At 40.1% G+C, this 27,495-nt stretch overlaps 1 protein-coding gene across 9 annotated transcripts in view; it reads left to right on the top strand.

The window, feature by feature from the left end:
• Positions 1 to 27,495, top strand: part of Specc1 (sperm antigen with calponin homology and coiled-coil domains 1) — a 261,968-nt gene that overhangs the window by 157,083 nt on the left and 77,390 nt on the right. For 7 of the 9 annotated variants that reach the window (XM_034506720.2, XM_034506722.1, XM_034506721.2 and 4 more), the window contains 4 exons: positions 244 to 1,826; positions 15,192 to 15,399; positions 18,836 to 18,909; positions 19,275 to 19,453. In XM_034506720.2, the coding sequence (XP_034362611.1) occupies positions 244 to 1,826; positions 15,192 to 15,399; positions 18,836 to 18,909; positions 19,275 to 19,453 (2,044 nt within the window). Of the gene's footprint in view, positions 1 to 243; positions 1,827 to 15,191; positions 15,400 to 18,835; positions 18,910 to 19,274; positions 19,454 to 25,015; positions 26,629 to 27,495 lie in introns of those variants that run through there. The other 2 variants (XM_034506725.2, XM_034506724.2) reach the window with 2 other exon arrangements.

Below are 27,495 nucleotides of genomic sequence, written 5' to 3'. Positions count from 1 at the left end.
CCCCATCTTGGCCCATGTCAGCCACTAGCAACCCTTTTTAAGAGCTCCAAGGCTCTCCAACTGGGAGCTCCCAAACAATGCAAATGAGCTTTTCTTGGCTTTTCTTACTGAGAAGATACCTAGAGGAGGAAGAATTGGATAAAGGGTGACAGCCATAGCATCCTCTATGCCATATTTGGAAGACATTTGAGTTTCATTATAAAAATATTTTTTTTTCAATTTTTCTTCATCTTTTTTCTTTAGGGACTATTCCAACAACTAAACGGACAGGCATTCCAGCTCCACGGGAACTCTCAGTAACTATCTCCAGAGAGAGGTCTGTGCCACGTGGTCCCTCCAGCTCAAAGAAGTTGGGCTCCAGTCCAACATCCTCCTGCAATCCCACTCCTACTAAGCATCTAAGGACCACCCCTGCAAAACCTAAGCAAGAGCATGAAGGTGCAGAAAAGGCTGTGCTCGAGTCCCAGGTACGGGAACTTCTGGCAGAAGCCAAAACCAAAGACAGTGAAATCAACAGGCTTCGAAGTGAACTAAAAAAATGTAAAGAGAGGTGGGCCCTGAGCACGGAGGACACCAATGCTTCAGACCCAAGTGCAGAGAGAACATCAGCCCCAGTAAGTGATGCAGAGCCTTTGATAAGAACCCTGGAGGAGAAGAATAAGAGCTTTCAGAAAGAACTTGCCGACCTAGAGGAAGAAAACAGAGCCTTGAAGGAGAAACTGACTTACCTTGAGCAGTCACCAAATTCAGAAGGAGCAGCAAGTCACACTGGTGACAGCAGCTGCCCAACATCTATAACCCACGAGTCCAGCTTCGGAAGCCCAGTTGGAAATGAGTTGTCCAGTGAAACGGATGAGTACAGAAGAAGCACACATGGGAGTGCATTGCGGACATCAGGGTCTTCAAGCAGTGATGTTACTAAAGCCTCTCTGTCACCGGATGCCTCAGATTTCGAGCATATCACTGCAGATACCCCATCTCGGCCCCTGTCAGCCACTAGCAACCCTTTTAAGAGCTCCAAGGGCTCCCCTACTGGGAGCTCCCCAAACAATGCAAGCGAGCTGTCCTTGGCATCTCTTACTGAGAAGATACAAAAGATGGAGGAGAATCAGCACAGCACTGCAGAAGAGCTGCAGGCTACTCTGCAAGAATTATCAGACCAGCAGCAGATGGTGCAGGAACTGACAGCTGAGAATGAGAAGCTAGTGGATGAGAAGACCATTTTGGAGACCTCCTTCCACCAGCACCGAGAGAGGGCAGAACAGCTGAGTCAGGAAAATGAGAAACTGATCAATCTTTTACAAGAACGAGTGAAAAATGAGGAATCTAGTGCTCAAGGAGGAAAAATCCTTGAGCTGGAGCAGAAGTGCACAGATATTCTTGAGAAGAGCCGCTTTGAAAGAGAGAAGCTGCTCAACATTCAGCAGCAGTTGACCTGTAGCCTACGGAAGGTTGAGGAAGAAAACCAAGGCGCTATAGACATGATTAAGCACCTGAAGGAAGAAAATGAAAAGCTGAATGGGTTCCTAGAAAATGAACGGTGCAATAATAGCGTGATGGCCAAAACTTTGGAGGAATGTAGAGTTACCTTGGAAGGCTTGAAAATGGAGAATGGGTCCTTGAAGGCTCATTTGGAGGCCGATAAGCAAAAAGCCATAGAGGCCAGCGGTACCGTGGGGCAGGCAGCAGAGAACTTCGAGGTTCAGGAAATGCTGAAAGTGGCTCGAGCTGAGAAAGATCAGTTGCAGTTGTCTTGCACAGAGCTCAGACAAGAATTGCTAAAGGCAAATGGTGAAATTAAACATGTTTCCAGCCTGCTAGCTAAGGTAAGAAGATAGTTCTCAACTAGTATTTGTTGACATTTCTCTTTGAGACCTTAACATTGTGAACCAAAGAGAATCAATTGTTAACTGTATTGGTGAATCCAAGCATTCTATTAGAATTTAGGCAGGTTAGCCCTGGGGATTTCAAAGTTAAAAAAAAAAAATTCAGATTTCTGTACAGGTAGATAAAAGATGAATGGAAATATTGTAAATTACATCAGACGGTATGGTGTAGTGATAATGACCATCAGGAGTGCTTGATGGTAGAGTACTTTCATTGCCTCCTTGAGGATTTAGATTTAATCCCTAGCACCACACAAAAATAGAATAAAATAAAATTTAGAACCATCCTGTATACATTGATGGACTTTTTGATGCATTTAATACTTTCTGAGCATATTCTAGCACTGGTTTTTAAAATGTTGTTTTCAATGCCAGCGAGTATTTATCGTGAGACTGTTTTATATTCACTAGGTCACTGTTATTGCCATGTATGTATTATTGGTTGTTTATGTTCTTTCTGGTCTTAGAATATTAAAAGTAAATTTTTATATATCTCTGAATATTTCTTCAGGAGAAATTCCTAGACGTTGACTTAGTGAGTCAAAGAGTATAAACATTTTAAAGACTTTCAACACATTTAGCCAAATTGCCTGCCAGAAATAATATGCCAATTTGTTCCCACCAGTTCATGAGAGTACTTGCATCCTTGAGCCCTTGCCAAAACTTGGTACTAAATTATGTCATTCAAATCTGTTACTCATTTCCTGAAAGTTTTTTAGCTTAGAGCCCAAGATTAAATAAGTGATCATGGCTTTTATTTTTAAAATAACTCTTTGATTTGGCTGGAATGTTGTTGTGTGATGCAGGATTATTGTTTGTGACTATGTGATAGTCATCTGCCTCACAGAGTACATGCTGGCTCCTTGTTCCTGTCTTTCCAGCTCTGGATCTGTGACTTGGGAAACTGCTGGGAGATCGGGGAGGGGAAGGCATCCTCTCACTTTATTTGATAGCTGTCAGTGATTCAAAAAAGCAGGTTATGCTGTGAGCTCTTGGGGACATTTCTACTGTTGCTTCCTTTGTTTTGGGATCCATCAGTTGCTGTCCAGTTCTGTACTCAGCTGTTTTCTGTCTCTGTGGTAGGTTGTGGGAGGAGATTGTATCTTTGTGTTGTGAATTCACAGGTATTTTATTGAAGGAATGGAAGCATTAGTGGTTATGAGCCAGGTGCTCATTTGAATTGTATGTTGATAAATGAAACTTTGCTTTAAGTCACCTTGTAAAATAAGAATGTTCTCTTTTGTTTAAAGATCATTCGTTACTTATTTTACAAAATATTTTTTCTCCCAGATGAACCCTCTTTAAAAACACAGACATTTTTAAGATTTATTTTACTTTATATGTATAGGTGTTTTGCCTACATGTGTATATATGCACCACATATGTGTCTAGTGCCCACAGATGTTAGAAGAGATCATTAGATCTCCTGGAACTGGAGTTACAGATGGTTGTGAGCAGCCATGTGGGTCCTGGGAGTAGTACCTGTGTCCTCTGCAGGAACAAAGTGATCTAAACCACTGAGCCCTTCAGCTCCCCATGACCTTGAAGTCTTTCTTCAATCTCTCTCTGGCATTTTCAGTATTTTTTCTAGTCAAATGATTACGTATTCATTACGGAAGATTTAGTACAATATGGAAAAGTATAGAAAAGAAGACGAGCATTGCCTTTAATCCTACCACCTGGAGAAAAATCTGCCAACATTTTTCTCACTTGGTATATACCTAGGTATGCATACAAATCTATATTGATGGAATTATAATATTTTATCTTTCTGTATAAAAGAATATAGTATGTGTGGCCATAATCCATAAATACAGAAAATCAGTCAGATTATTGTACAAGTTCCACTTGTACCTTTTTTTTTTTCCTTTCTAGAGATAGGCTTTCTTTGTGTAGCATTGGCTGTCCTGGAACTGGTTCTGTAGACCTAACTGGCCTCTACCCCCTAAGTGCTGGGATTAAAGGTGTGAAGCACCACACCCAGCCTAAACTATAACTTAATTTATTTTTACCTTTATTCTTTTTTAAAAGAATTTTTATAATTTGTTTTCCTTCCTGATTTCTTGAGTAAAATTCTTTAACTTTACCCTACCCTGGTTAGATTTAAAGGTATGAATTTGTTCTTTTTTGTAGCTTAGCCAAAGTAAAGACAATAAAATCTAGAGGCTTTTTTTTTTTACATAAATTTAATCTATTTTAAGGACATAGAAAAATGTATATTTTCCATAGAACACAGAATTACAAATATATACTTGAAATTATTTTTAAATAATTAAACTGTTATTCACATAGTACCATATATTTACTGATTTTTTTGCCAACTAGAATTACTATGTACTGACAGTAGGATTCTAGCCAGTGTTTAGTTAAGAGCCTAAGGGGGGAAAACACATGAAGTATAATGCTACATACACAGGGTTTCTTTTATAGGTATTAAGACTCCAGGTCTGTGATTTTGCACTACCTGTGTACAGACAGTAGTATTCTTCTGTAAGTCATCAACACCAAAAAATCAAATTCTAGACCTCTTAAACTGTTTTCTGTTGTGCTTACACTGGGTAATTCAGAAAGAAAAGGATTATTTGAGCTGCTAGTTCAAGATGATGGAAGTCTAAAGTCAAGTATCAGTGTCTTAAGGGTTACTGTGGCTTCTGTTCATGGTAGAATAGAAAAAGAATCCTCGTGTGAGAATGCACAGTAAGAGTATGAACAGAGGTGCCAGCTTCCCTTTATAAGAGGGACCTGTTGTTCATTTAGTCTCTGAGCAAGAGAGTACCTGTGAGACAGTACCCATACACTCATGAGGGTAGTGTCCCTCCTAATCACCTCTAAAGAGTCTCACTTCCAATATCCAATACTTTTCTCATAGCTGTATCAAAATATTTTATAAACATTTAAGAAAGGAAGGATTTATTTTGACTCACAGTTTTGAGCATGTTGAGGCCTAGATAAAACATTAAGGCCTAGGTAACTACTACCTGTCTAGCCTCATTTTGTGCTATTACTAATGTCATAAGGAAACTTTCTCATATGCTGTTACTGTGGTTACTAGGATGTTCTGTGCTTTGGTGTTCTTAGAAACCAATGACAACAGAAGTCAGTCAGAACTGCTTTGTATAGTTAGCCACAGTAAGCTTAGACCCAAACCAACCACCCAGCAGCACTTCCTGTACCTGTGTCTGAGCTTTTATGGTATTTGCTTTTATAAGCTACCCCTAGGATGGACCCCAACATAAGAGAAACACCTCCACCAATATAAGAAACTATTTGGAACAAGACTTCCAGTTGGAGTAAGGGTCCAGTAAAATTTAAGTTCCCAAGACTTCCCTGGGAACTGACATCCTACTTGGCAGAAGGAAACATGTATATGGGTAACTGACATTCTAGTTAGCAAGTTAAGACATGAATGTGAGTCAAGGCAAGTCCCTTCCCACAGTTGAATAGCCCAAACTATGGGAGCAGGATAAGTGTACAACAAAGACATGTTTCTAAGGGAGTCCCCATCCCCAAATCATGATTGGTGGAATAACTTGCACAGATGTTTGTGGATTTTAGTCTTAAAAGCCCTGTAGGATCATAACTCAATGTCAGGGTTCAGCTCCCAAGTCTGGACCATGGCCTTGATGGATCTGTCCTGGGGCATATGGTCAATAAGCTATCTCTAGCTGACTGAGACCAGTATTCATGTGGTTTGTGAGGTAACTCCTGAACCCCAACAGAGGGTCCCATCCATCACGGCATAGGAAGCATGGCAGTGGGCATGCAGCAGCTACTCACCCTGTAGTTTGGAAGCAGAGAAGGATGAATGCCATTCCTCATCTTGCTTTCCCTGTATTCAGTTCTAGACCCCAGCCCAGGAGATAGTGCTGTCTATATCTAGGTTAGGTCTTCCCTCTTCAGTTAAATCTTTCTGGAAGCATCTTCATAGACACACCAGATATGTTCCATCATGATTCTAAATCTAGTCAAGTTGACAGTTAAAATTATCTATAATTCCTCCTAAAACTACCACACTGGAAATAAAATTTCAACATGAGACTCTGGGTGAAAACAAACCATATCCAATCTGTAGCACTGTCTGATGGCTCAGTGTATCCTCATTGCAGAGTATCAACTAATCCCTAACAACTGTGGATTCCAGTAATGTCACTGAAGGAACCCATCCCCAAAGGAAAACAGGACCTGAGATGAAGCTCATGGAGATTAAACTGCACAGCCAGCATGTCTGTGCATCCCTCACCACATGCCTTTCCTGGATTTATTTTCTTTCTTTCATGTATTATTACTTCTACTGCAGTAAGGCCACAGCACCATTCTCTTCCTTGAACTTGACCCCAGAACTCACCTGTGAGTAGTAGCGATGCCTCCATCTCTCTGTCCTTCGTATGTTTTGAGGATGGCACCTGCTGTTCACACCCTTCTCAGATATGGCCCTTCTTTTGCAGCTCACTGTTAATTTTCAAAGGCAAATTCACATTACTAGCTTTTTCTCTGGGTAAAGATAGCCTTTTTTTTTTCTTTTAAATAGCAGAAATGTAAATATACTAGTATAACTTTTTTCTAGGCAGAATAGCATTGCAAAAAAAAAAAAAAAAAAAAAAAGGGAAAGAAAAAATATGACAATAAGAATACAATATGACCGCCTCTGTTTTCTGTAGAATGAAACAGAATGAGTTCTGCAATAGCCATGCTGGATGTCAAAATAAAAACAACATACATTCCTCATTCTTACTCCTAGCAGTGTTCTCAGGCTGTTGTTCTTTTGTTTTACTATCTGCTTTATACTGTTTTAGCATTGTGGCTTTTCCCACATCTTAGGTATTTAGTAACTTTTGTCAAATGGTTGGATGAAAATTTATCATTTTAATAACAAGTAATATTTATATATTCTTGTATATTCTAGATACTCTTGGGAATATCTCTTTTGTTTTCTTCCCCTAAAAACATTGGCTAAGAGTTAAGTACTATATAAAATTTACTGGAAAAACTATTAATTTTGCTGGGCATTGGTTATAAATACTTCTTAAATGACTAAAGCTATCAGGAGTTGGTTAAAATGAGTAGCTCAGCTGCTTGATTGACAAGCTTCCAAACCCTTCCCTTGTCATCAGTGCAGTGGCAACTGTCCTGAAGCTCAGCAGAGCAGCTCAAGGTTGGGCAGAGGTGAAGCTCAGCTGAGAACCACTACTGTCAGCTGTGGTGAGCTTTCGTGTCTTCTCTTTGTCCCCTCGTGCTCTTACTGCTACCTCTGGAAATCACTGCTGCTGTCCATCAAGGAAATATTTCTTCAGTTACCTGGAGACTGTCATCCTGTCAACCCTGAAAGAGACTTTGCTCCGGCTGTCATGGCTGCTGTGGAAGCTGCTGTTTCTGTTCCATGGGCTCCTGCAGTCACTACTGCCTGCCACCTTGGGAGACTCTTCAGCCACAAGCACTCCAGATTCCCTGCATGTTTCCCCGAATCTTCCCTGCTGCCATGACAGCTGCAGCTCACCTTTCCAGCTGGACTTGATATCTCTACCCACTTTACACATGTCCCCGATTTGGTCAGGGAGGGACACTTCTACCTAAAAGAGATCTAACAACTTATATATTGGTCTTAAAACAGGCAGCTCCAGTACCCTGCACAGACTGTGGACCAGTGTCAGTGTGTGTGCATGGTTCTGCCCTTCCCTAACGGTATGTGCAGCCTACCCCTCTGTCTCATGAGGATAGTCCAGAAGACCCCCCTCTTATACACTATCCCCTTGTGCTGCAGCATAGTCCCCAGTAAAGCTTTGGCCATTTTATTATCCACTACTTTATCCTGGGTGGACTAGACTGAGCTGGTTGCACAAGAACAGATCACACCAAGGGTGGGTAGTCTTGAGCACACCTGGCAGAACTCCTGGGAGCGGAGAATTGTGCAAGTACTCCAGTGCAAGCATTACAGGTGAAGTACTGTAGAGAAGAGAAGGCGAGGCAGGCAAAGAGTGAAGAGTAGGCCTGCTGAGGGGCTGCCAGGGCAAGTGGCCCTACCACTGGGAGACTTCCAGAGAGATCCCAAGAACGAGTAATTCTGGCTGCTGAGGACTGACCAACAGTGGCTAGACACTGTGCTGCTGACACTCAGGGCATACCGTGTACACTAAAGAGCAGAATTACTGATGTCAGGTCTGAGCTTGGGCATTAAGGGAGCTGCAATTTCCCTGTTTCTGATTTCTGTCCCATAAGTACTGATTTCTGAGCATAAGTACTCCCAGAAACTCTAGATCATTAAACTTCAGCTTTTATTGTTGACACCACATTTTTTCTTTTTAAAAATTTTTATTCTTTTTAATTTCATGTAGGTGTACATTGTCTATGCATGTGAGTGCAGGTGCCCATGGAAGCCAGAGGGGTCAGATCTACTGGAGCTGGAGCAATACTGTTATGAGCTTCCTTAATGTAGGTGCTGGGAACCAAACTCAGACACTCTAGAAGAGCTGCAAGTGCTCTTAACCCTGAGCCATCTCTTCAGCTCTATCTTTTTTTTCCAATTGTGCAGACCGAAGCAGAGAACAATTATTAGTCTAATTTGTCAGTAGTTGGAGCCAGTGTTCAAAGATCATACCATATGTATTACAGGTATTCTTAAATATGAACTTGTACTACCTTTTAAAATCAAAGATGAGGCAGGAACATGTTCAGAACAGATCTAACAACTGGTGTTAAAACCAACAACATTTGGTTCAGAGAAGGCAAAACCTTATTACTAGGAGAACTTTACTCCCTCATGATAAGGTCAAGAGTTTTGCAAGGAAGGGAGGGAGGGAGAAAGGGAAAGAGGAAGGAAGGGAGGAAGGGAGGGAGGGAGGCAGGAAAAGAGGGAGAGAGAGAGAGAAAGAGAGAGAGAGAGAGAGAGAGAGAGAGAGAGAGAGAGAGAGAGAACACCAAGGAAAGTGGCTTTGGCTAGGCATGATGGTTACATGCCTGTAATCCCAAGTACTTGGTTGGTTGAGGCAGGGAGATTATGTATTTTATGCCAGCTAAATAATGATTCTTTCCCCAAATGTGGGGGAGGGGAGCAAGAGGAGGAGAGGAATGAGAAAGGGGAAAGAGAAGAGGGCAAGGAATTTTGAAGTTTATTGAGCTATAATTCTAAAGTGAACAGATAGTCCTGTCTAGTATGTTCATGTGGCTGTGCAGGGATCACTGCAGGCTGATTGATGGCTCTTATCATCCCATGAGGAAACTTTGAACCTATTAGCAGGTAACTCCCAAAGCCAATGTTCCTCCTAACCTCTGCAGTCTGTAATCTGCTTTCTGGATCTTTAGGCTTGACTCTGCCAGGTTTTCAAGTAATCATTCATCACTGCCTTTTGTCTTTCGCTTTCTTCATTTTGCATGGTGTTTGTTTGTTTGCTTCCCCAAGGTAAATCCATGGTGGTGTGTGTTACGGCTTCATTCTTTTTTTTTTCCTGGCTAATAGTGCATTGTACAGATATGCTGCCTTTTGTGCATCCATTCAGTTAAACATTAAGATTATTTTTCATTGTCTTATATAATGTCTCTTGAAGCCCACACTTCCATTTTAATTTTTTAAAATCCATTTAGTTGGTTTGAGGCTTTTTTTTTTGTTTTGTTTTGCTTTTCTTTTTAAAAATTTTTAAATTTATTTATTTTGCTTTGGATGCATGTGCCACAGTTTACATATAGAGGTCAAAGTCTGCGTCCCCATATGGGTTCTCTGAACCAAACTCAGGTCAGGGTTGGTGGCAGGTGCCTTTACCCTGTTGTTGGCTTAATGATGGCCTGGTCTGCAAAATTTTAAAAATTAATTATGGAAAAAAGAAAACACATGCCGTGTGATGGTGGCACACCTTTAATCTTGGCATTCAGGAGATAGAGGCAGGCAAATCTCTGAGTGGGAGGCCAGCCTGATCTACAGAGTGAGTTTCAGGACAGCCAGGACTACACAGAGAAACCCTGTCTTGAAAAACCAATGATGATGATGATGATGATGATGATGATGATGATGATGATGATGATACAGATACATTTATAGTTGAGAAAGATTATTTGGCCACAGATGAGAAAGCCAAGGGCTGACTAGGCTGGGCTGGGAGGATGGGGAATGGAAAGGCATTTAGATGACTAGGAGTTTGGTTCAGTAGGGTTTGCTAAGTACTGATTTGTTAATGGGGATTACAGAAGGAGCCATTCACTCCCTGCACAGACCTTGGCCTAGGTGTCTGTAAAGGTGGTTGTGCTGTTTCCTGAGAAAGCGCATAGAATCCAAATGTGAGGAGAGCCATCTGGGAGCAGGAACAACATTCAGACACTCACCAAGGCTTTCATCTGCTCTTGTCTGTACAGTCACTGACCTCATATTAATGGCTGCTCAGCTTCTAGGCCAAAGTGCCTCCTACGTCAAGACCTTTGTTTCTCTTTGCCCCTCCTTCCCTTCAGAAACAGTAAAAATGTATCTAATAATAATGTCCTGATGCACATTCTGAGGTTTATAAAGTTAAACTCTGTTGGAGGAGGCACTGTTGAAAAGGGTAGGAGAGGACTAGTTAGGGCTCAGTAGTTAGGAGCACGGGCTGCTCTTCCAGAGACCTGGGTTCAGTTCCCAGCATCCACTTGGTCCTTACAACTCTCTGTAACTTCAGTTCTAGGAGGTCTGATACCTTTTTCTAGCCTCTGTGGGTAGCAGGCATGCTCATGGTACATAGACATATATACAGGTAAAATACTCTTCCATATAAAAATGAAATGATTTTTAAAGAAGAGAAAAGGGTTGAAAGAATTTGTAACTTCTTTGTTCTCTGTTCTATTTTTTTTTTTTTTTTTTTTTTTTTTTTTTTTTTTTTAGTCTTTAGTATTCAAAATTACTTAATGGACAGTATAATAACCAAATTTAGTAAAATGGTTAACCCCTTTGGCTGGACATGGCAAGGCCCTGGGTTCATTTTTAATGCTGCCAAAGCAAAGCCTCCAAGCTGATGTCTAGACACAAGAAGCAGCAGCTTTACAAGCCAGACTTCTTCCTCTGGGCAGCACCTCCTCCATGTGCTCATGTCTGACAGAGCTCTTGGCGCAGCTTCAGTGTTACTAGGATTCATTCAGAATTTATTGCAGTGACCGAGCTCTAATCCTGCCCTGCTCTTGATGTCCTCTCACTGAGAAATCTTGGTGATATGTTTGAATCTGACTGAATAGTTTTCAAAGATGAAAGATGCTTGCAGAGCTTAGAAGTGATTTTTCTTTTTCAAAAGAATCACCCAAAACCATGTTTGGATATCTGATAGTAGAATTCCAAAATTAGAAAAACTAAACTCAAAGTTTGCATTGCTAGGCAGCAGAAAGGCCAGGATCACAAAAAGGGCATTTTAGAACTCCGGTGGTCATAAATACAGGGCTTTGTTCTCTGCTGCTTGGTTGCTGAATTTTTAAAAATTGTTTATTTGTGTTTGTGTGTGGATATGCCACTTGTGTGGATGTGCCTGTGGAGGCCAGAATAGGGCATCAGATCCCTTGGAGCTGGAATTACCACCCAGTGTGGGTTCTGGGAACCAAAATTAGGTCCTTTGGAAGAACTGTATATGTTCTGGGACATCTCTCCAGCCTGCATTTTTCTTTTTGAATAATTTTCCTATATATGTTTGTTAATTTATAAAATGAATATAACCTGAAAATAAGAATATCTTCTTGTTATTTTAGTAAGTGTCCCTGTGAGATGAAATGGTAAAACTACTCTTCTAAAAAAACAAAGATTTTTGACTGGTTGTAGTAGAGGTAGAGGCAGGTGGTTTTGCCTGGTCTAAATGGTGAGCTCCAGGACAGCCAGGACTATGTAGAGTTGGAGAGAGACTCTGTCTCAATGGAAAAATAAATAACAACAACAACAAAAAACAGTTTCTGGAATATTTTCTTAAGCTTGGAGAATGTGTTTCATATCAAGCAAGAAATGACTGCCTTGAGACAGTATTGATTTGTAGGCTCACCAGCTCTCACACTCTGCACTTCTGTCCCCTCCCCATGCATGCCACTCCTTGGTGCTCATGATCATGATGTAGAGGAAATAAAACCAGAGCCTCTGAGGGTCCACAGTCTCAGCTGCACTCAGAGACCTCATTGGGGATGCTTAGCTGCTTTCCTCCTCATAGTGCCCAGTTCTACTCTATGCCCATAGGATTTCCTGCTAGTCATGTGCATGTTTCTGGGCTTTAGGTGACATGCCTCTGCCTGAGGAGTCCAGCCATGAGCCCATAAGACTCAAGTTTACCTTTCAATGCTGCCTTTCAGACATTAGCTTTCTAACATCTAAAATGTAGGGCTTCAGAGCTGGAGAGATGGCTCAGTGGTTAAGAGCTTTTCCAGAATACCTGGGTTTGGTTCCCAGCACCTACACAGTGTACCACAATCATCTGTAAATCTTTTTAAAAAGAAAAAAATAGAATGTGTCTCATTTTTTAAAAAGTCATTTTCTATGTATTATAAAGTATTCGTTGATAAGATAGAAGACTTCTAGGCTTTTTCACCAACCAACTTTCATGGTTGAATAGACCTATATTTACTGTGATTCACATTATTATGTCTTACTTATGAATAAGACATTAGGCTATTCTAGAAGAAGGGAATAGCTTTTATTGAGTGGTTACTATATTAGGCAAAGTTAAACTGTACCAGTCACTGATAAACTTTTGTTTTTGTTGTTGTTGTTGGGTTTTTTTTTTTTTTTTTTTTTTAGAGACATGGTTTCACTGTGTAGCCCTGGCTGTCCTGGAACTCACTCTGTAGACCAGGCTGGCCTCGAACTCAGAAATCTGCCTGCCTCTGCCTCCCAAGTGCTGGGATTAAAGGCACGCACCCCACTGCCTGGCACTGATAAACTGTAAATACATTATTTCATTAAACCTCCTCCATTGTTCAAATAAGGAAACTGAGGCAAAGAATTAAAAGAATATAAGGTTCAACTATGTATGGTGTAGCATGCTGTAATCCCAGGACTGGGGGCTGAAGCAGAACAGTTTTGAGTACTTAAGCAGCTTAAGTTATGTAAAGAGACTCGGTCCAAATAGCAATCACAAAACAAAACAAAACAAAACAAAAAAAAACAAACAAAACAAAAACAAAAAAACCCAAACAAACAAAACTTCACAAATCTTGATTTGGTAGAATTGGAATTTAAATCTTGGCATTTTGCTTCAGATTCTGTGCCCTATGCCATTTTGCTATACTTGGGCAACTTTCAGTTTTGGCAGCAACCTGCAGTGATGTATATGTACAGTGCAGAGCCACATGCTTTTGTAGCTGAAGTGCAACTTTTAAATATCCACTGTATGGTCTGCGTTGGTCCTGAGGCTGTTCCAATCCATCCATTCACCTGGCCATCCATCCTACCTTCTCAAGTGGAAAACACCGCAGGATCGCCTTGTACTGTTTTATTCATCCATTCATCAAATACACATTAAGTACTTTCTCCATGCCTAGCACTGTGTATGTGTAGAGGGCTCTGTGCACTGTTGTGAATAAAGTCAACCAGATCCCTGTGCCTATAGAGTCCCCAGCCAGAACTGCAATTGGAAAAATAATTATTGATGTGAAGACCCCACACTTAAAAAAATAAAAATTTATTACATATCAAATGTATATTGCCTGGAAAAATATATTTATTAATATCAATTAAATTGCTATAGAAATGGAGCCGGGCGGTGGTGGCGCACGCCTTTAATCCCAGCACTTGGGAGGCAGAGGCAGGCGGATTTCTGAGTTCGAGGCCAGCCTGGTCTACCGAGTGAGTTCCAGGACAGCCAAGGCTATACAGAGAAACCCTGTCTCGAAAAAAACCAAAAAAAAAAAAAAAAAAAAAAAAAAAAAAAAAAAAAAAAAGAAATGGAGCAGTGTTTATTGTAGTATTTTTTATAATAATAGAATGGTGTTTTCAGGCAGTGGATTTCCAGTATGTGGTAATTCAAATAATGTAGTGCCAACTAGCAGACGGCTCAGTGGATGATATGATGTACTAGACAGTGCTTATTATACTATTTTAACATAATTTTAAATGTTCATATATGCAGATTGATACATATTACAACAGGTTATTTGTATGTGTGGTAGATGCATTTTCATGTGTATATGGGCATGTATAGGTATGAGGACCAGAATTTGAATCCCTGGCACCCAGGTAAATGCAGGATAAGTATGATAGCTTTCCTTTAATCTCAGTACTCAAAACAGGGACAGGTAGAGACAGGGATTTCCCATAACAAACCAACTAGCTATACTAGCTGAATTAGCTAGCTCTGAGTTCAAGTGAGAGATCTTACCTCCTTATCTATCATGGAGAGTGATCAAGGAAAACACTGATGTCAAACTCTGACCACCGTACATTTGTGCAAACATGCACCCACACATGTGCCCCATACATGTGAATATACATATACCCCACACACGAATAATCTGTTGTAATATGTATCAGTCTACATGTACTAACATTTAAAATTATGCTAAAATAGTATAATAAGCATTGTCAATATAAGACAAAGGCATATTACATACTGCAGTGTAATACTTCCAAATCAACACACATATACAATACAACTAGTTGTGTAAGGCTTTATAATACCTAGAACAAACCTATATATATTATCAAGAACTTAAACATATGTGTAATGAGCATGGGAATGACCACACACCAACTTTAGAACAATGTATGTTACTTGCTGAAAAGGAAAGAAAACTTGAGGCATTAACACATTTTATTGAATTAAAAGATTTAGCAAATATGGCAAAATTTAATTGTTAAGCTCGAGTGCATCATCTTGTTTCTTTGTATGTGTGTAATTAAAGTTGAGCAGGTGAAATTAATGGGAGGATTTTCTGTTTCCAGAACATTCAGATTTTTATGTAGCTTGTCTTCTGTTACATGTTTTATTCTTCCAAAGGAGGTTGAGATATTATATCTGTAGCTCAGGCTTCCGAACATTGAATCTCACCGGCAGAGGGCGCTGCTCTGCAGAGAATGTGAAGTTAGAGTGGCCAGGTTTTCATGATTCCCTGTTCTGCCCTGGTAAGGGAAAGAGTTGCCTACACTAGGAGCCCCTTTCTTTCTGTTTATAAAAATGGGCACAGAATGCAGCCCTTTGAACACATTGTGCATCTCTTAACATTTATAGCCTTGGCTGTTCTCAGACTGAAGAACAGCAGGGCGTCCAGCAAGTCTTCCAACCGACCTATGAGAGTGGTTTTTGTTTTGTTTTTTTTGGAGTTTTTTGTTTTTTGTTTTTTGTTGTTGTTGTTGTTGTTTGTTAAACTGACACAATATTCCTTTTTCTCTAGATGGAGAAAGATTATTCTTACCTGAAAGAGGTCTGTGATCATCAAGCAGAACAGCTGAGCAGAACCAGCCTAAAATTACAAGAGAAAGCTTCAGAAAGTGATGCAGAAATCAAAGATATGAAAGAAACCATATTTGAATTGGAAGACCAGGTGGAACAGCATCGCGCCGTCAAGTTACACAATAACCAACTCATCAGTGAGCTGGAAAGTGAGTGAAGCCAAGCCTGGATAGGTTCAACAAAGGCGCTTCTAAGGATGTTTGGTGGCCAGGGTGTCAGAGGAGCCTGTCTTGTGAGCACTGTGTCATCTCCCTAAGAGAACAGCACTTAAGAAACAAGCAGTAATCTCCAAAAATTAAGTAAAAACCTGGGTGACAGAAGAGAAGAGAGATGACTACAATTCTTGCAAGAGGCAGTGCATTTGAGAAGTTAGATGTGCAGCACCCTGCAACCTCCACCACTAGACAACCAAGCTGACTTTGAATTTTGCTGTGACTGTGGGAGGTGTTTTCCCCCTATGGGTGGCCTTCAGGGTTTAAGAGTAAATTATTTACTGCCTTTTTATCAGCAGTGTGTTGTCTGCACTGTCTGGTGGATGAGAGCTAGGTGGTCTACTCAGAGTGAAACAGACCATTGTGCCTGGGATCAGGTCCTACAAGTTTCCATTGATGGGAGGGTATGGGATTTCTCACAGAAGTTAGCCGTTTGGTTTCCAAAGACACATCAGCATATGGCTTTAGGAACTCACTGCTTTGAATGGAGAAAGACATTTTTTAAAAGATTAAACTTCCTTTGTTTTGTCTAAATCAACCTTATCAAATATTACACCTAACGAGTTTTGCTTTTGTAACAAAAGACTTAAAAAGCCAAAGATTCGTATGGCACTAGTACTACTAAGATCAGCTTAGTTGCCTGAGAAGTTTTCTATCATGTACAGCCAGCCTTGGTACTCACAGATTCTGTATTCCTGAATTCACCAATTCATCAGCTCACTAGAATATATTTATATCCCTAGATTGGTGCTTACCACACCTTCCTGGTTTGGGGAAATATGGAAAGAGGTGAAAAGTCAGAGAAAAAGTCAGAAAAGCCTTTGTTCTCAGCAGAGGTTAAGCTCAAGACACCTACTTTCTGGTCTGAATTGTGATTCTATGTACAAGTACCTCTTTTTTCTTTAAAAACATTTGTTTTTTTACATTTTATTTATTTTGGGTCTGGAGGTTGGAGGACAACTTGTAGGAATTGGTTCTTTCCTATCACATGGTTCCCAGGGATCAAACTCAGTCGTCAGGTTTGGTAGTAAGTGTTTTTACCCACTGAGCTATCTTACCAACCCACAAGTGTTTTTTATATACTATCCTTTTTAAAAACAAAAGAAAACACTCTTGTACCTTTTTTCATGATTTTTGTTATATGATGCTAGAGTGCTGTTTAGTGCAGAAGGCTGTGATGTGTCTACAAAAATAGGTATGTTAGATAACACAGGTCAGGCCAGAGCTTTTGTGATGGTGAATATGAGTTTAGTGTCAATCAGACACCAGTCCAGTATATCCACTCAGAGGAGAAGGTTGTTTTCTGATCCTAACATTAGGCTTCCCTGAAGAGTGCTGGGGGAGATATCTGTTATGCACAGTGATACATCTTCACTGATGTTGAAGCTATGGAAAGGAAGGGAAAGGGTGGAACTTCGGAGATTTGTGGGATGAAGATCAGTAGTCAACAGTGTCATGGACAGTACTGACACAATACCAGAGACAAAAAGAATTCATTGTAACATAGCCCAGGGCCAGAAGAATAGTAAATCCTGTCATTACACTGATTAGGCAGGCATAAGGGAAAGGATGCTTACAGGCAAAAAAGGTTGCATAGGTCAAAAAGCTACAGAAAAATGTTTTTAAAATACCAATTCGGTATTGGGAAAAAAAAGGCATCCTGATGCTTATGGAACTGGCGTGTTTTACAAGGATTCTGGTGTACACAGCTATTTCATGCAAATAGGCATTTTAGATGGTAAAAACTGTGACTAGAAGCCTATAGGAATCCAACACTGTTTTCACAGGAAGCAACAGCTCAGTATTCCCTTGTTGATTGAGCACAGCGGTTTCTATGAGGGGAGCTGATTGTGTGCTCTGTGGCTGGATTAACTGACTGATACCAGAGGGGCAGTGCCCTTTGCCTTTGTCATGGACTGTAGAGCAGTGACACTCAGCATCACCCAGGTTCAATAGTAATTCTTGATAATGTAATTAAATATCTGGCCATGGCCTGTTTCCAAACATAGCACCCTCTTTGTAAAGAACAAGGTCAAAGGGACAAGCCCTGTTTTGTTTTGCTTTGTGATTTAGCACTGTGGAGAATGAGGCTGTATTGTCCCTAAATCCTTAAAAATCAGCCCAGACACACCAAGAAAACAAGTGTGTAATTAATGTTCAGGGCAAATTTCAGGCTTGAATCTAGTGATTATATCATAGTATATCTGAGACTGAAAATAACACAGACTGTCTTCTGAGAAGCTTTTAAACTTCTGTCAGGGATATTAAGGTATTATTAAAGTATATTTGTGTCAGGAAGACAGCGACACTCAAAACCAGCCTTAGATTAATCCTTTCCTGCCATGAGATTCTTGAGAGACAAATAAAACAAGAAGAAATAAAGGAGAGGGCTTCTTACTCTTTGACATTGACCCTAAAGGCAAACCCCCAGGCCCCACAAGATGATTCAGAACAACCTCTGGGGCAGGATGTAACTGTGTGCATTCCAACCTTCTCTGGAGAGTCCATTCACATCTTCCCCAACCCCCTCTTCTTCTTTCCCCTCACCTCCCCTGCTTTCCCATCCTATCCCCTCCCCCTCCTCCTCCCTCCCTTCCTCCCCCTTCTCTTTCTCTTTCTTTCTCTCTCTCTCTTTCTTTCTTTCTTTCTTTCTTTCTTTCATTTTGACAGAGTCACTTTGAGACTCAGATGCTAGGATTAAAAGTATGTACCACTATGCCTGGTTTGATTCATTCCTTACTAGACAACTACTAGGAATTTTTGCTTGGTGATTGACGTATTGATACTTAAATTTAAATGGCTCTGGTTGCAATGTAGAGAGAACTGGAGTCAGGGAGAACAAGGGACAGAATTTGTTCTTAATTAGGAAGAGGTGGGTGTGCCACCTTGGAGCTGTTTTAACATATGCTGGCCCAGATCCTAGCCCATGGGTCTAGAGCTTATGCTTGCATATCTGCCACACGTGGTTCCCAGAGTTAACTGTGGCTAAGAATGGTGACCCTAGAGACTAGTTTCAAAGTCACAAGAGTAATAATCAAGAGAATCTTCTTTTACACCAAAGCCATCCGAATCTCAATAATAAAGACTGTTCAGGAAAGTTGTGTGACTGGCAGGGAGACCCAAGGCAAGGGTATACATTGCATGGCTGTTGAAGCCTCCTGCCATAGTGCTGTGTGGGACTATGTAAGACCCACTGACATGTCATCTGGTTTCCTGTCTTGGAGGACTGCTTCTAGTTCTGTCTTTAGAGTCCTTATACTTACTGTAGTGGGCTGGGTTTTAAGCCTGCTGTCTCTGGAACGGGCTCCTTTGCTTTGTAGCTTACCTGTCCAGGAGCCTTGCAACTTTGTAACTCTAACTCATTTCCTTTTAGGCAGTGTGATCAAGCTGGAGGAGCAGAAGTCAGACCTAGAGCGGCAATTAAAGGCTCTAACAAAACAGATAAAGGTAAGCCACAGACCAGGAGTCTCCTCTACCACCTTACTGGACAGTATTCCTGTCTTAGGTTAGAAACATTGGGAAGGTACCCTGTTATACTCTCCAGCCAGCTTTTCTCCAAGTCATAACCTGAACCAGACTTTTTTTTTTTTTTCCTGGCAGGAAATGAAACTAAAGCAATCATTCAAGTTTTAGTTAAAGAACTCCATGACATCAAGGAGTTACCTCTTGTGCCTCTTTGAGGTAGTAAGGCACCATTAAAGCCAAGTCTTTCTGCTTAAGCTTCTTAGTGACTGATTCTTCAGGAAACCCTCCATAGAGACCCCAGCACACTTACCTAGTATCTGAGGTAACATGGAATCTGTCATTTTCAGGAGGAAACAGAGGAATGGAGGCGGTTCCAGGCAGACCTTCAGACTGCAGTGGTAGTGGCCAACGATATCAAGTGTGAGGCTCAGCAGGAGCTTCGTACTGTGAAGAGGAGGTTGCTGGAGGAGGAAGAGAAAAACGCCAGGCTGCAGAAGGAGCTGGGGGACATACAGGGCCACAGCAGGTAGGTCACAGGAAGAGCCACACTTCTGTGAATCAAATGGACACATAGTCAGTGCTTTGCTTCTCTCTTGATCAGTGTATGTATAAGATTTTAGGAAAAACTCTTCACTTGTACGTGAAGGAAAAAATCTAGCCAACTGTTCTCGTAGGCTTAAAGAAAGAGTACCTATTAGATTTTAGTATTTATCAACATAGGGAGAAAGAACAAACTCATAAATAATAACTTGCCTAGGTCTCATACATCAGGAAAAGCTAAAATGACTTTTTAGAGGAAAACTGCCATCAGATAAAGAAGCCATTCTTATCAGCCCAGGGATGTAATTCTTAATTGCTGGTCTCATGGGCTATTTCAAAAAGGTAGAAGCATTCCAGAGGTAGAGGCACAAGGATATAAGCAAGTGGGAGACCAACAAGGTCTAGGAGTCCAAGCTACGTTATATCCCTCCTCAAACAAAAACAAAGAAACAACAAAAGTCATGTTTCTGCTGGGTCCAGTGGTGCATGATACCTGTAATCCCAGCTCTTGGAAGACAGGCAGGAAAATTAGGAGTTCAAGTTATCCTCAGATACATAGTGAGTTCACCAAGCTTTATTCCCAGTCCCAATATCAGGTGCCTCACAATACATTAGCCCAGTCATGTTTAAGAGGAAGGTATTCTAAAGCAAACTTGGGGTTGATTGGTATATAAAATTCAAGTGGGGAGCTGGAGAGATGGCTAAGCAGTTAAGAGTGCTGGCTGCTCTTCAGAGGACCCAGGTTTGATTGCTAGCCAACTACATGGTGGATCACAACCATCTGTATCTCCAATCCCAGGGGAGATTTGATATCCTCTTCTGGCCTCAGTGAGTACCAGGCATGCACATACACTGGCATGCCTGCAGACTAAATACTCATATCCATAAAATCAATAAAATTTAAAATTGAAGTGAGATTACAGATTATCTACAGCACTTTTGTCATTCAGTAACGTGGTGTCTTCCCATAATGGGAGTCAGTATCCTTAACTTTGAGAATTTTGAGTGTTCAGAAATTATTTTGAATTTCTAAATGTTTTTTTTTAAATATAAAATACTTTTAAAGTCAAATTTAGTGGGTTCTAAATATTAGTCTATGGAAGTTGCCTTAATCTGTGTGCTTTCCAGAATTAGAGGGGCTGCTTGTTGACTTGTTTCTGAGCCTTATGGTCTGATCAATGATCATGAGTTTTACAACATTGGGAAAGTTAGATTCTTCTCACAATTCTGTTTCTTAGAATTCTTGTAGATTGCCTATCAAATCTGTTCCAGTTATGGCTTGTTCCTTTGTTTGGCTGGAGAAGGATTCATGTAGTCAGCTCTACAGTTCTCTCTTGGAAAGTCATGACCATTAGTTCATAGTCCAGCTTTGTTTTCTGGATACCAAAGAACATGATGGTTCTGGGTTTTTGTTGTTGTTGTTATTGTTTTGTTTTAGTCAGAAGGAGATTAGGAAATGAAGATTTCCTGATGTCCCCTACCGAGATGATCACAGAGTTCTCTATTTGCCTTCATGCCTGCTTTCATTGTCTGTCTGTCTTGCTTCCACATTGTATGCCCGTGGAAGAGGAACCAAGCCATAACTTGCATTGCTTGCTATTTGCATTATTTTTAAAAATTATTGTTTTATAAAAGATAGGCTCTACGTTTCTATGATGACTGTGCATAGATTATTGTACAAGATGTTGCGTTTCTTGAGTAGGTTCTCAAATCCCTGCTGAAACTCTGATGTAATGGGAAACCTTCACCTGTGTCCTGAAAGTGTAGATCTCTGTGTGCTACATTCTGTCTCCTTCATTTTCCTTTTAAAACAATTTTTATTTTCCTGAACATTTTAAGCAAACCACTCTAGCAATTTATCATAAAGCCTTCCAAAACTTCAGAACTGACAACCATCAGAGAGGACGTGTTACTGAAAACCATTCCACTTCGAGTGTTTGCCTGTCATTTGGCAAGACATGGGACAACTCTGCTGATAGGTTCTTATTGGATTTCATACTTCTCACAAGTGCCTCCTTGAAGAATTGACTTATTGAAAATTACTGGCTGATAACTCAGCTCCTTCCTGAACGTACCATATGAGCAAAAATGGAAACCAACCCAAAGCCTCAAAGCTCCTGTGACAACTTAGTGATTCCATCTTGATGGAACAAGTTCTTGCCTGACATTTCAATTTGACTTTGACAGTCATCTCATAAGAACCCTAGGGTTATTCATGAAGGAGCTACGGCCAGAGACCTTGCAGAGGATTCTCTGATGAGGTCCTCCAAGCACAGCTGAGAAAAGACAAGAACATCCACAAAGCATCATGACTATAACATGGGGCTTGCAATTCATACTCTAATTCTGTGTAGGTGGGCACTTAAAGGAATTACATAGAATCAGGCTGATAGGTGAGTGAACGAGGAGTCTGGGCAGGAGTACAGAACAAAGTGGGATATAATTTAACCCATTAGTACTCTTTAGTCCCAGAACATTTTCAAATGTGCTTTTTTTTTTTTTTTTTTTTTTTAATTTCTATGCTTTGAATGGTTTGAGAGTGTTTTGTTTTGAATTCAAGTAATTCTCCTACCTCATCTTGTCAAGTTTTTAAAACTATAGGCACATGCCATCACTTCCTGTTATGTTTTTATTTTGGAGTCAGAATAATTGATCTTATTCAGGGAATTGGCAGGTATGCTAAGGGATATCTGTAATTCCATCACTTGGGAGGTAGAGACAGAGGATGGGTAGTTAGTTCAAGACCATCCTTGACTTTATCGTGAATTTGAGGCCAGCACAAAGTATATGAGACCCTATCTTAAAAATAAAAACAAACAAACAAAAAACAAAAAGCTGGGTGGTGGTGGCTCATTGGCTCATGCCTTTAATCCCAGCACTCAGGTGGCCAAGGCACATGGATCTCTGTGAGTTCGAAGTCAGCCTGGTCTACAGAGCATGTTCTAGGACAGCCAGGGCTACAAAGAGAAAAACACTATCTTGAGAAAAAAAAAAAACCACACACATAAAAAAGTGGGGCCTAGAAAAATGGCTTGGTGAGTAAGTTTGCTTGCTTTGTAAGGTTGAGGACCTGAATTTGAATTTCCCAGAAACCAGGTAAAAAAAACTGGTCATAGGCACAAATGCCTATAACCCTAGTGTTGGGGGTGGGGGATTTAGTCAGGTAGATGCCAGAAGTTCAGTAGCTAGCCACTGAAACAGCAATCTTCAGGTTCATTTAAATATTCTGTTTTATAGTATAAGGCAGAGAGCAATAGAGAAAAAACACTTGACATCTTTGTCTGGCCTCTGTACATACAAGCACACCTACACACATGTATATACACACATCACATACAGCTACTCCTCAAATGTACATACACACACACATATACTTACATGTATATATGTAAACACATTACATAAAGCACATATGCATATATATATACATAAATGTCCCTATATATCTTAATACTGATACATTGATGTTAATTCATTCTTTTTTATGATGTCAAAGGGCTTATTTAATAAGATAAAGAAGTTGTGGCTATTCATGCATGAATTATTTGTATAGCAACAATCAATCATAAATATATAAGTTGCATGAGCTATAAAGAGGAATATGCAAAAGTCATAGAGAATAAACTCTCGATCTCTGTAAACTCAGTCTTGCAACTGGCTGGCACTGCCCCCTTCCCCATGGAGCTCTACCTTCTGTTTAGATTAGGAACTATGACTAGGCAGTGTTTCTAGGTGCTTTCAAGCTCTCCCATTCTGAAGCTGGTTGGTCAGCTGACCTTTGTCTGTGGAGTCAGAAACACAAGAACCAGCCCTGCCATCTCTCCCATGCAGTCCCTAGAACTTTAAGGATAATCATCTTCAAATGTTAGCTCTGACTTGTAGGCCTGATATTTTTCTCCCCAAATTTAAACAAGCTGATATGTTTTATAGATAAATATGAAGATGTTCTGTCTTACTGAACATATGAATGAAACTATAAGATATAATTTCTCAGTTATGACTCCTCTGTTTGGATAGTTAAAATTTAGACACTAAAAAACTCATTCAAATTAAAACATCAAGTCTAAGATAGGATGTATTTCCGTGGTACACTGCTTACTTAGCATGCATCAAGCCCTGGATTTAATCCCAATTAAATAAATAAATAAACAAGCAAACAAACAAACAGATCAGATCTGTTTCAAGAGTTCAGCAGATACAGGGAAACATAGGAACATAGGCATCTCAGCCTATGTCAGATCCATAGGCATCTGGATTCTGTGGAGCCACATACAACACTTCTAACAAAAGATATTGATGATAAGCAGTCCATGTACAGGAGTCATAAATAATAGCAGGAATTATTTTTAGGGTGGCATACGCCATTCTTACAGTGTTTACCATAATAGGCACCATGGAAGACATCTTTACAAGAAAGAACCTATTAGAAACACTAAATATTTGCTGCCAATTAACAGCATTAACTTCCAAGATAAAATCTTTCTGCTTCACGTGTGTTGATCCTTGCATCTTCCCCTGGATCACACATTGTCTTCAGTGTGTATGCTGTCACTAAATGAACAGCAATGTAGCCTGTCCCATCTAGACCCTGCTAGAGCTGGCTTTTAACTGAGTGTGAACATCTGCACCGTGTGCTAATGTCTGTTGTGTGTGCCTGTGCTGCCCTGTCCTTACAACATTTCAGAGCCACACAGCATGCATTCTTTCTATAGCTGCTGTTAGAGGAGACCTGCATATGATGGAGGAATAATGTTCTTGGATAACAAAGGTATCACTTGAAACTCAACTGTGATACTGAATCCCTGATTTTGGTGGAAAGGCCAGTTCCCATAGAAATTCCTAAGCAGTTTCTTATTTACCTTAGTATTACAGGGTCCACAGGCATTTCATTTGGCCCTTATAGTAGAAATTATATCAGACATCTCCTATGGTCTTTTCATCAAGTATAATTCAGTCACTTGCATATGTTTTCATAGTTAAAATACAGTTATGATGTTAGATATATAAGGCTATGATGTTTCAGTCTGTATGTATGATTCTGAGGATCAAGCCTAGGACCTTGTACGTTACACAAGTGCTCTGTCACTGAGCTAACACCCTAGCCTAGTCTATAATAAAGGACTACAAATGCCTTTCTCCCTGTTTGGGAAAATATAGATATGTTCTTCCTTGAATCTTTAGGTTTATTAGGCTAGAATAGTAAAAAGAAATCTTTTTGTTTTGTTCTTGGCATTGATGATGGAGAGAAGCACAAAACTGCAGATGTCAGGGGCTGATGCGTATCTGCTTCACCAGGATGGTTCTTGGAGACGTTATGGTAGAAGGAACAGAGTAATAGCATTTTAGAGTTTTTGCCATTTGCTCAGTCCAACAGCATTGGCTTCCAAAAATTGTTTTGCAGTGATCAAAATAAAGACATGGCCATATTGTGGGTATTAGCTCCTCTCTGTGAGACGGATAAGCTGGTAGCTCTTGTGTTTGTGAACAAAGATCCCATTGGCTTATATAACTCCTTTACCAGCCTTCCCTCCCATTTCTATCTTCACAGCTCCATGGTCTCTGTCAGCTAGCAGAGCATTTGGTGGAAGAAAGACAGCCCAGCCCTTGCCATGATTGGAAACTACTGCCATTTCTATATGAAAGGGGGAATCTGTAGAGGAGATTACCACTGTGTAAAAAGCTCACTTTTCTCCTATGCCATTCACTATTCCACACACAATCACCACAGCCAAAGCTTCTCTAGTGTCCTCCTTCACACTGAAATCAACTCACTGCATGGTCACATAGTCAAAAATATTGCCCTCCTATTTTTCTCAGAAAATTCAGCTCTCTTTCTCCCTCCCTCCCTCCCTCCCTCCCTCCCTCCCTCCCTCCCTCCCTCCCTCTCTCCCTCTCCTTCACTCTCCCTCTCTTTCTCTCTCTCTGGAGAATAAAATGAAATTCTGAAAAACAAAATACAAGTCTTGTGAAAAAATATTTCATATGTAACTAGAATACATAAAGACAGTAGTGGCATAGCAAGCCCCGGGTATTGGTGAATGCAGTCCATGTGGGCTCTGCTTTCTGGTGTTTACTTTTATGCTACCCACTTGAATATAGGATTCAACAATCTTGGAATTCAAGCTACTTACAGCAAAATAAGAAGCCATCTGTGTGGTGCCTTAGACCAGAGAAGTTAAAGATCTGCTCCTAATGTTGAGGCTTCTTTGAGCCTCTTTAAAGCTGTGGTCTCATTTCATTACCTCATTTGAACTGGCCCCTAAGGTTTGGTTGCTTTCTAGAGTCTCTGATGGGCTAACTATAAACACGTTTGGTTGATGATAAAGGATGTAGTTAGGTGACAATATCAGTAGAAACCTAATAAACTAATGAAGGACAACTTACAACAAAAGCCTCACAAACGAAACTCACCCTGGAAACTTAAAGACTTTCTTTCAGTGCAGAAGCACACAGCTCACAGTGGTCTGGAATGCAGGAAGTGATTTGAATTTTGGAAATGTATATATTATATGTGAAGACCTGTATCTGACTCAGCAAATCCATCAGGCAAAAACCTACTGCACGTCTCCTGTGAGAGTCGGCGCCAGAGAAGATCTACCTACTATACTTCCCATGTGAGGTCAACTCCAATGAAAACCTGCTGCATGTCTCCTGTGAGGGGCAGCTCAGTGAAAATCTACTAGGCTCCTCTTGTGAGGGGCAGCTCAGTGTATCCATGTAGGGTTTCTAGCTACATGGTTCTAGAAGATATGCGTTAATCTCTAATAAAAGGAAAGTTAAGATTGGAAATTATTCTTAAACTCAGAAAGACATTTTGAGGTATTGACTTTGAGAGCACTAGATTTCACTAGAAAAATTTAGCTTGGAATAAGAAAGAAAAGACATTGATATCTTCTGTAAAAATCATGTAGAAACTAGCTGGGCTTGTCCAAATAGGACTAGAATTTGTGTTCTGAAAGATCTTTTCTTCAGATTGAGAATTCTAAGATGACTTGAAATTTGTGTGCCGAATTTTTTTCATACATAAACAGAGAAAGATGCAACCTCAATTTCAAGTGCACAGCAGTATTTGCAGTTATGTATCAATCTGTCTTTCCTCTGGGTACTATTGAATATTTTCATATGTGTTTATGACATGCAAAATAAATGTTATTTAGAAGAGTCTGTGGTTTGAATTTTAATCACTGGTTGCCTTTCTGGAGGGCTCTTATGAATTTTGTTTGAAAATTTTGCTTGAATATAATTTCAGAACTTTTACAATGCTGGGAATGGAACCTCGAGACTATGTGTATAGCATGCACTCCACTACTTCAAGCCCTTAATACTTCATATAATAGAATCTGATTGTATTTTTCTTTGTTTCTAAGGGTTTTGTTTGTACTTAAGATTTTTTTCTACTCCAATATTTTTAAATTCTTTTTTAAGTTTTCTTTATTTCACACACATGTGGATGTTCACACCTAGTCATTTGATCTCCCTGTGTTTACTGAATCTCATGTAACATACGTCCTTTTTCTTCCATATGCATAGCCAGTCAAGCCAGTATAATTTATTACCAGAATAATTCTTTCCTACTGAATAGAAATGTCACTTTCTATTGTTTATTTCATCTGTGCTTCCTGTGCTCAGGGAAGCCTTTCTAAATATGCCCTCCTTTCATATTCTTTTGAGTTAGTTCTGCTTCAGAATATTTTAATGGGATTATTGTAGTGTGTGTGGGTGTGTGTATGTGTGTGTGTACATATTTAAGTTCAGTCTTTTATTTAAAATTATCAGCTTGCTATATGCTTATTAATTCAACCCTTGCGAGCTAGAGACAAGGATCTAGAATTCATACTTATCCTTGCTTACCCAGTAAGTTTGAGGCCAGCCAAGACTACTATCTCCTTCCCTCACCCTAAAAAAGTCAGTAACTAAAATTGTCTTATTTCATCTTTTTTTTTCCTGTTTTATGAAATTTTAAGGTAGATATTATCAAGTGCTTCTTTTCTTCCATAAACTTATGAAGGACTATGCTCTCCTAAATGT

Source organism: Arvicanthis niloticus, chromosome 6 (assembly GCF_011762505.2).
Source record: "Arvicanthis niloticus isolate mArvNil1 chromosome 6, mArvNil1.pat.X, whole genome shotgun sequence".
NCBI lineage: Eukaryota > Metazoa > Chordata > Mammalia > Rodentia > Muridae > Arvicanthis > Arvicanthis niloticus.
This window is presented reverse-complemented; position numbering and strand designations above follow the sequence as displayed.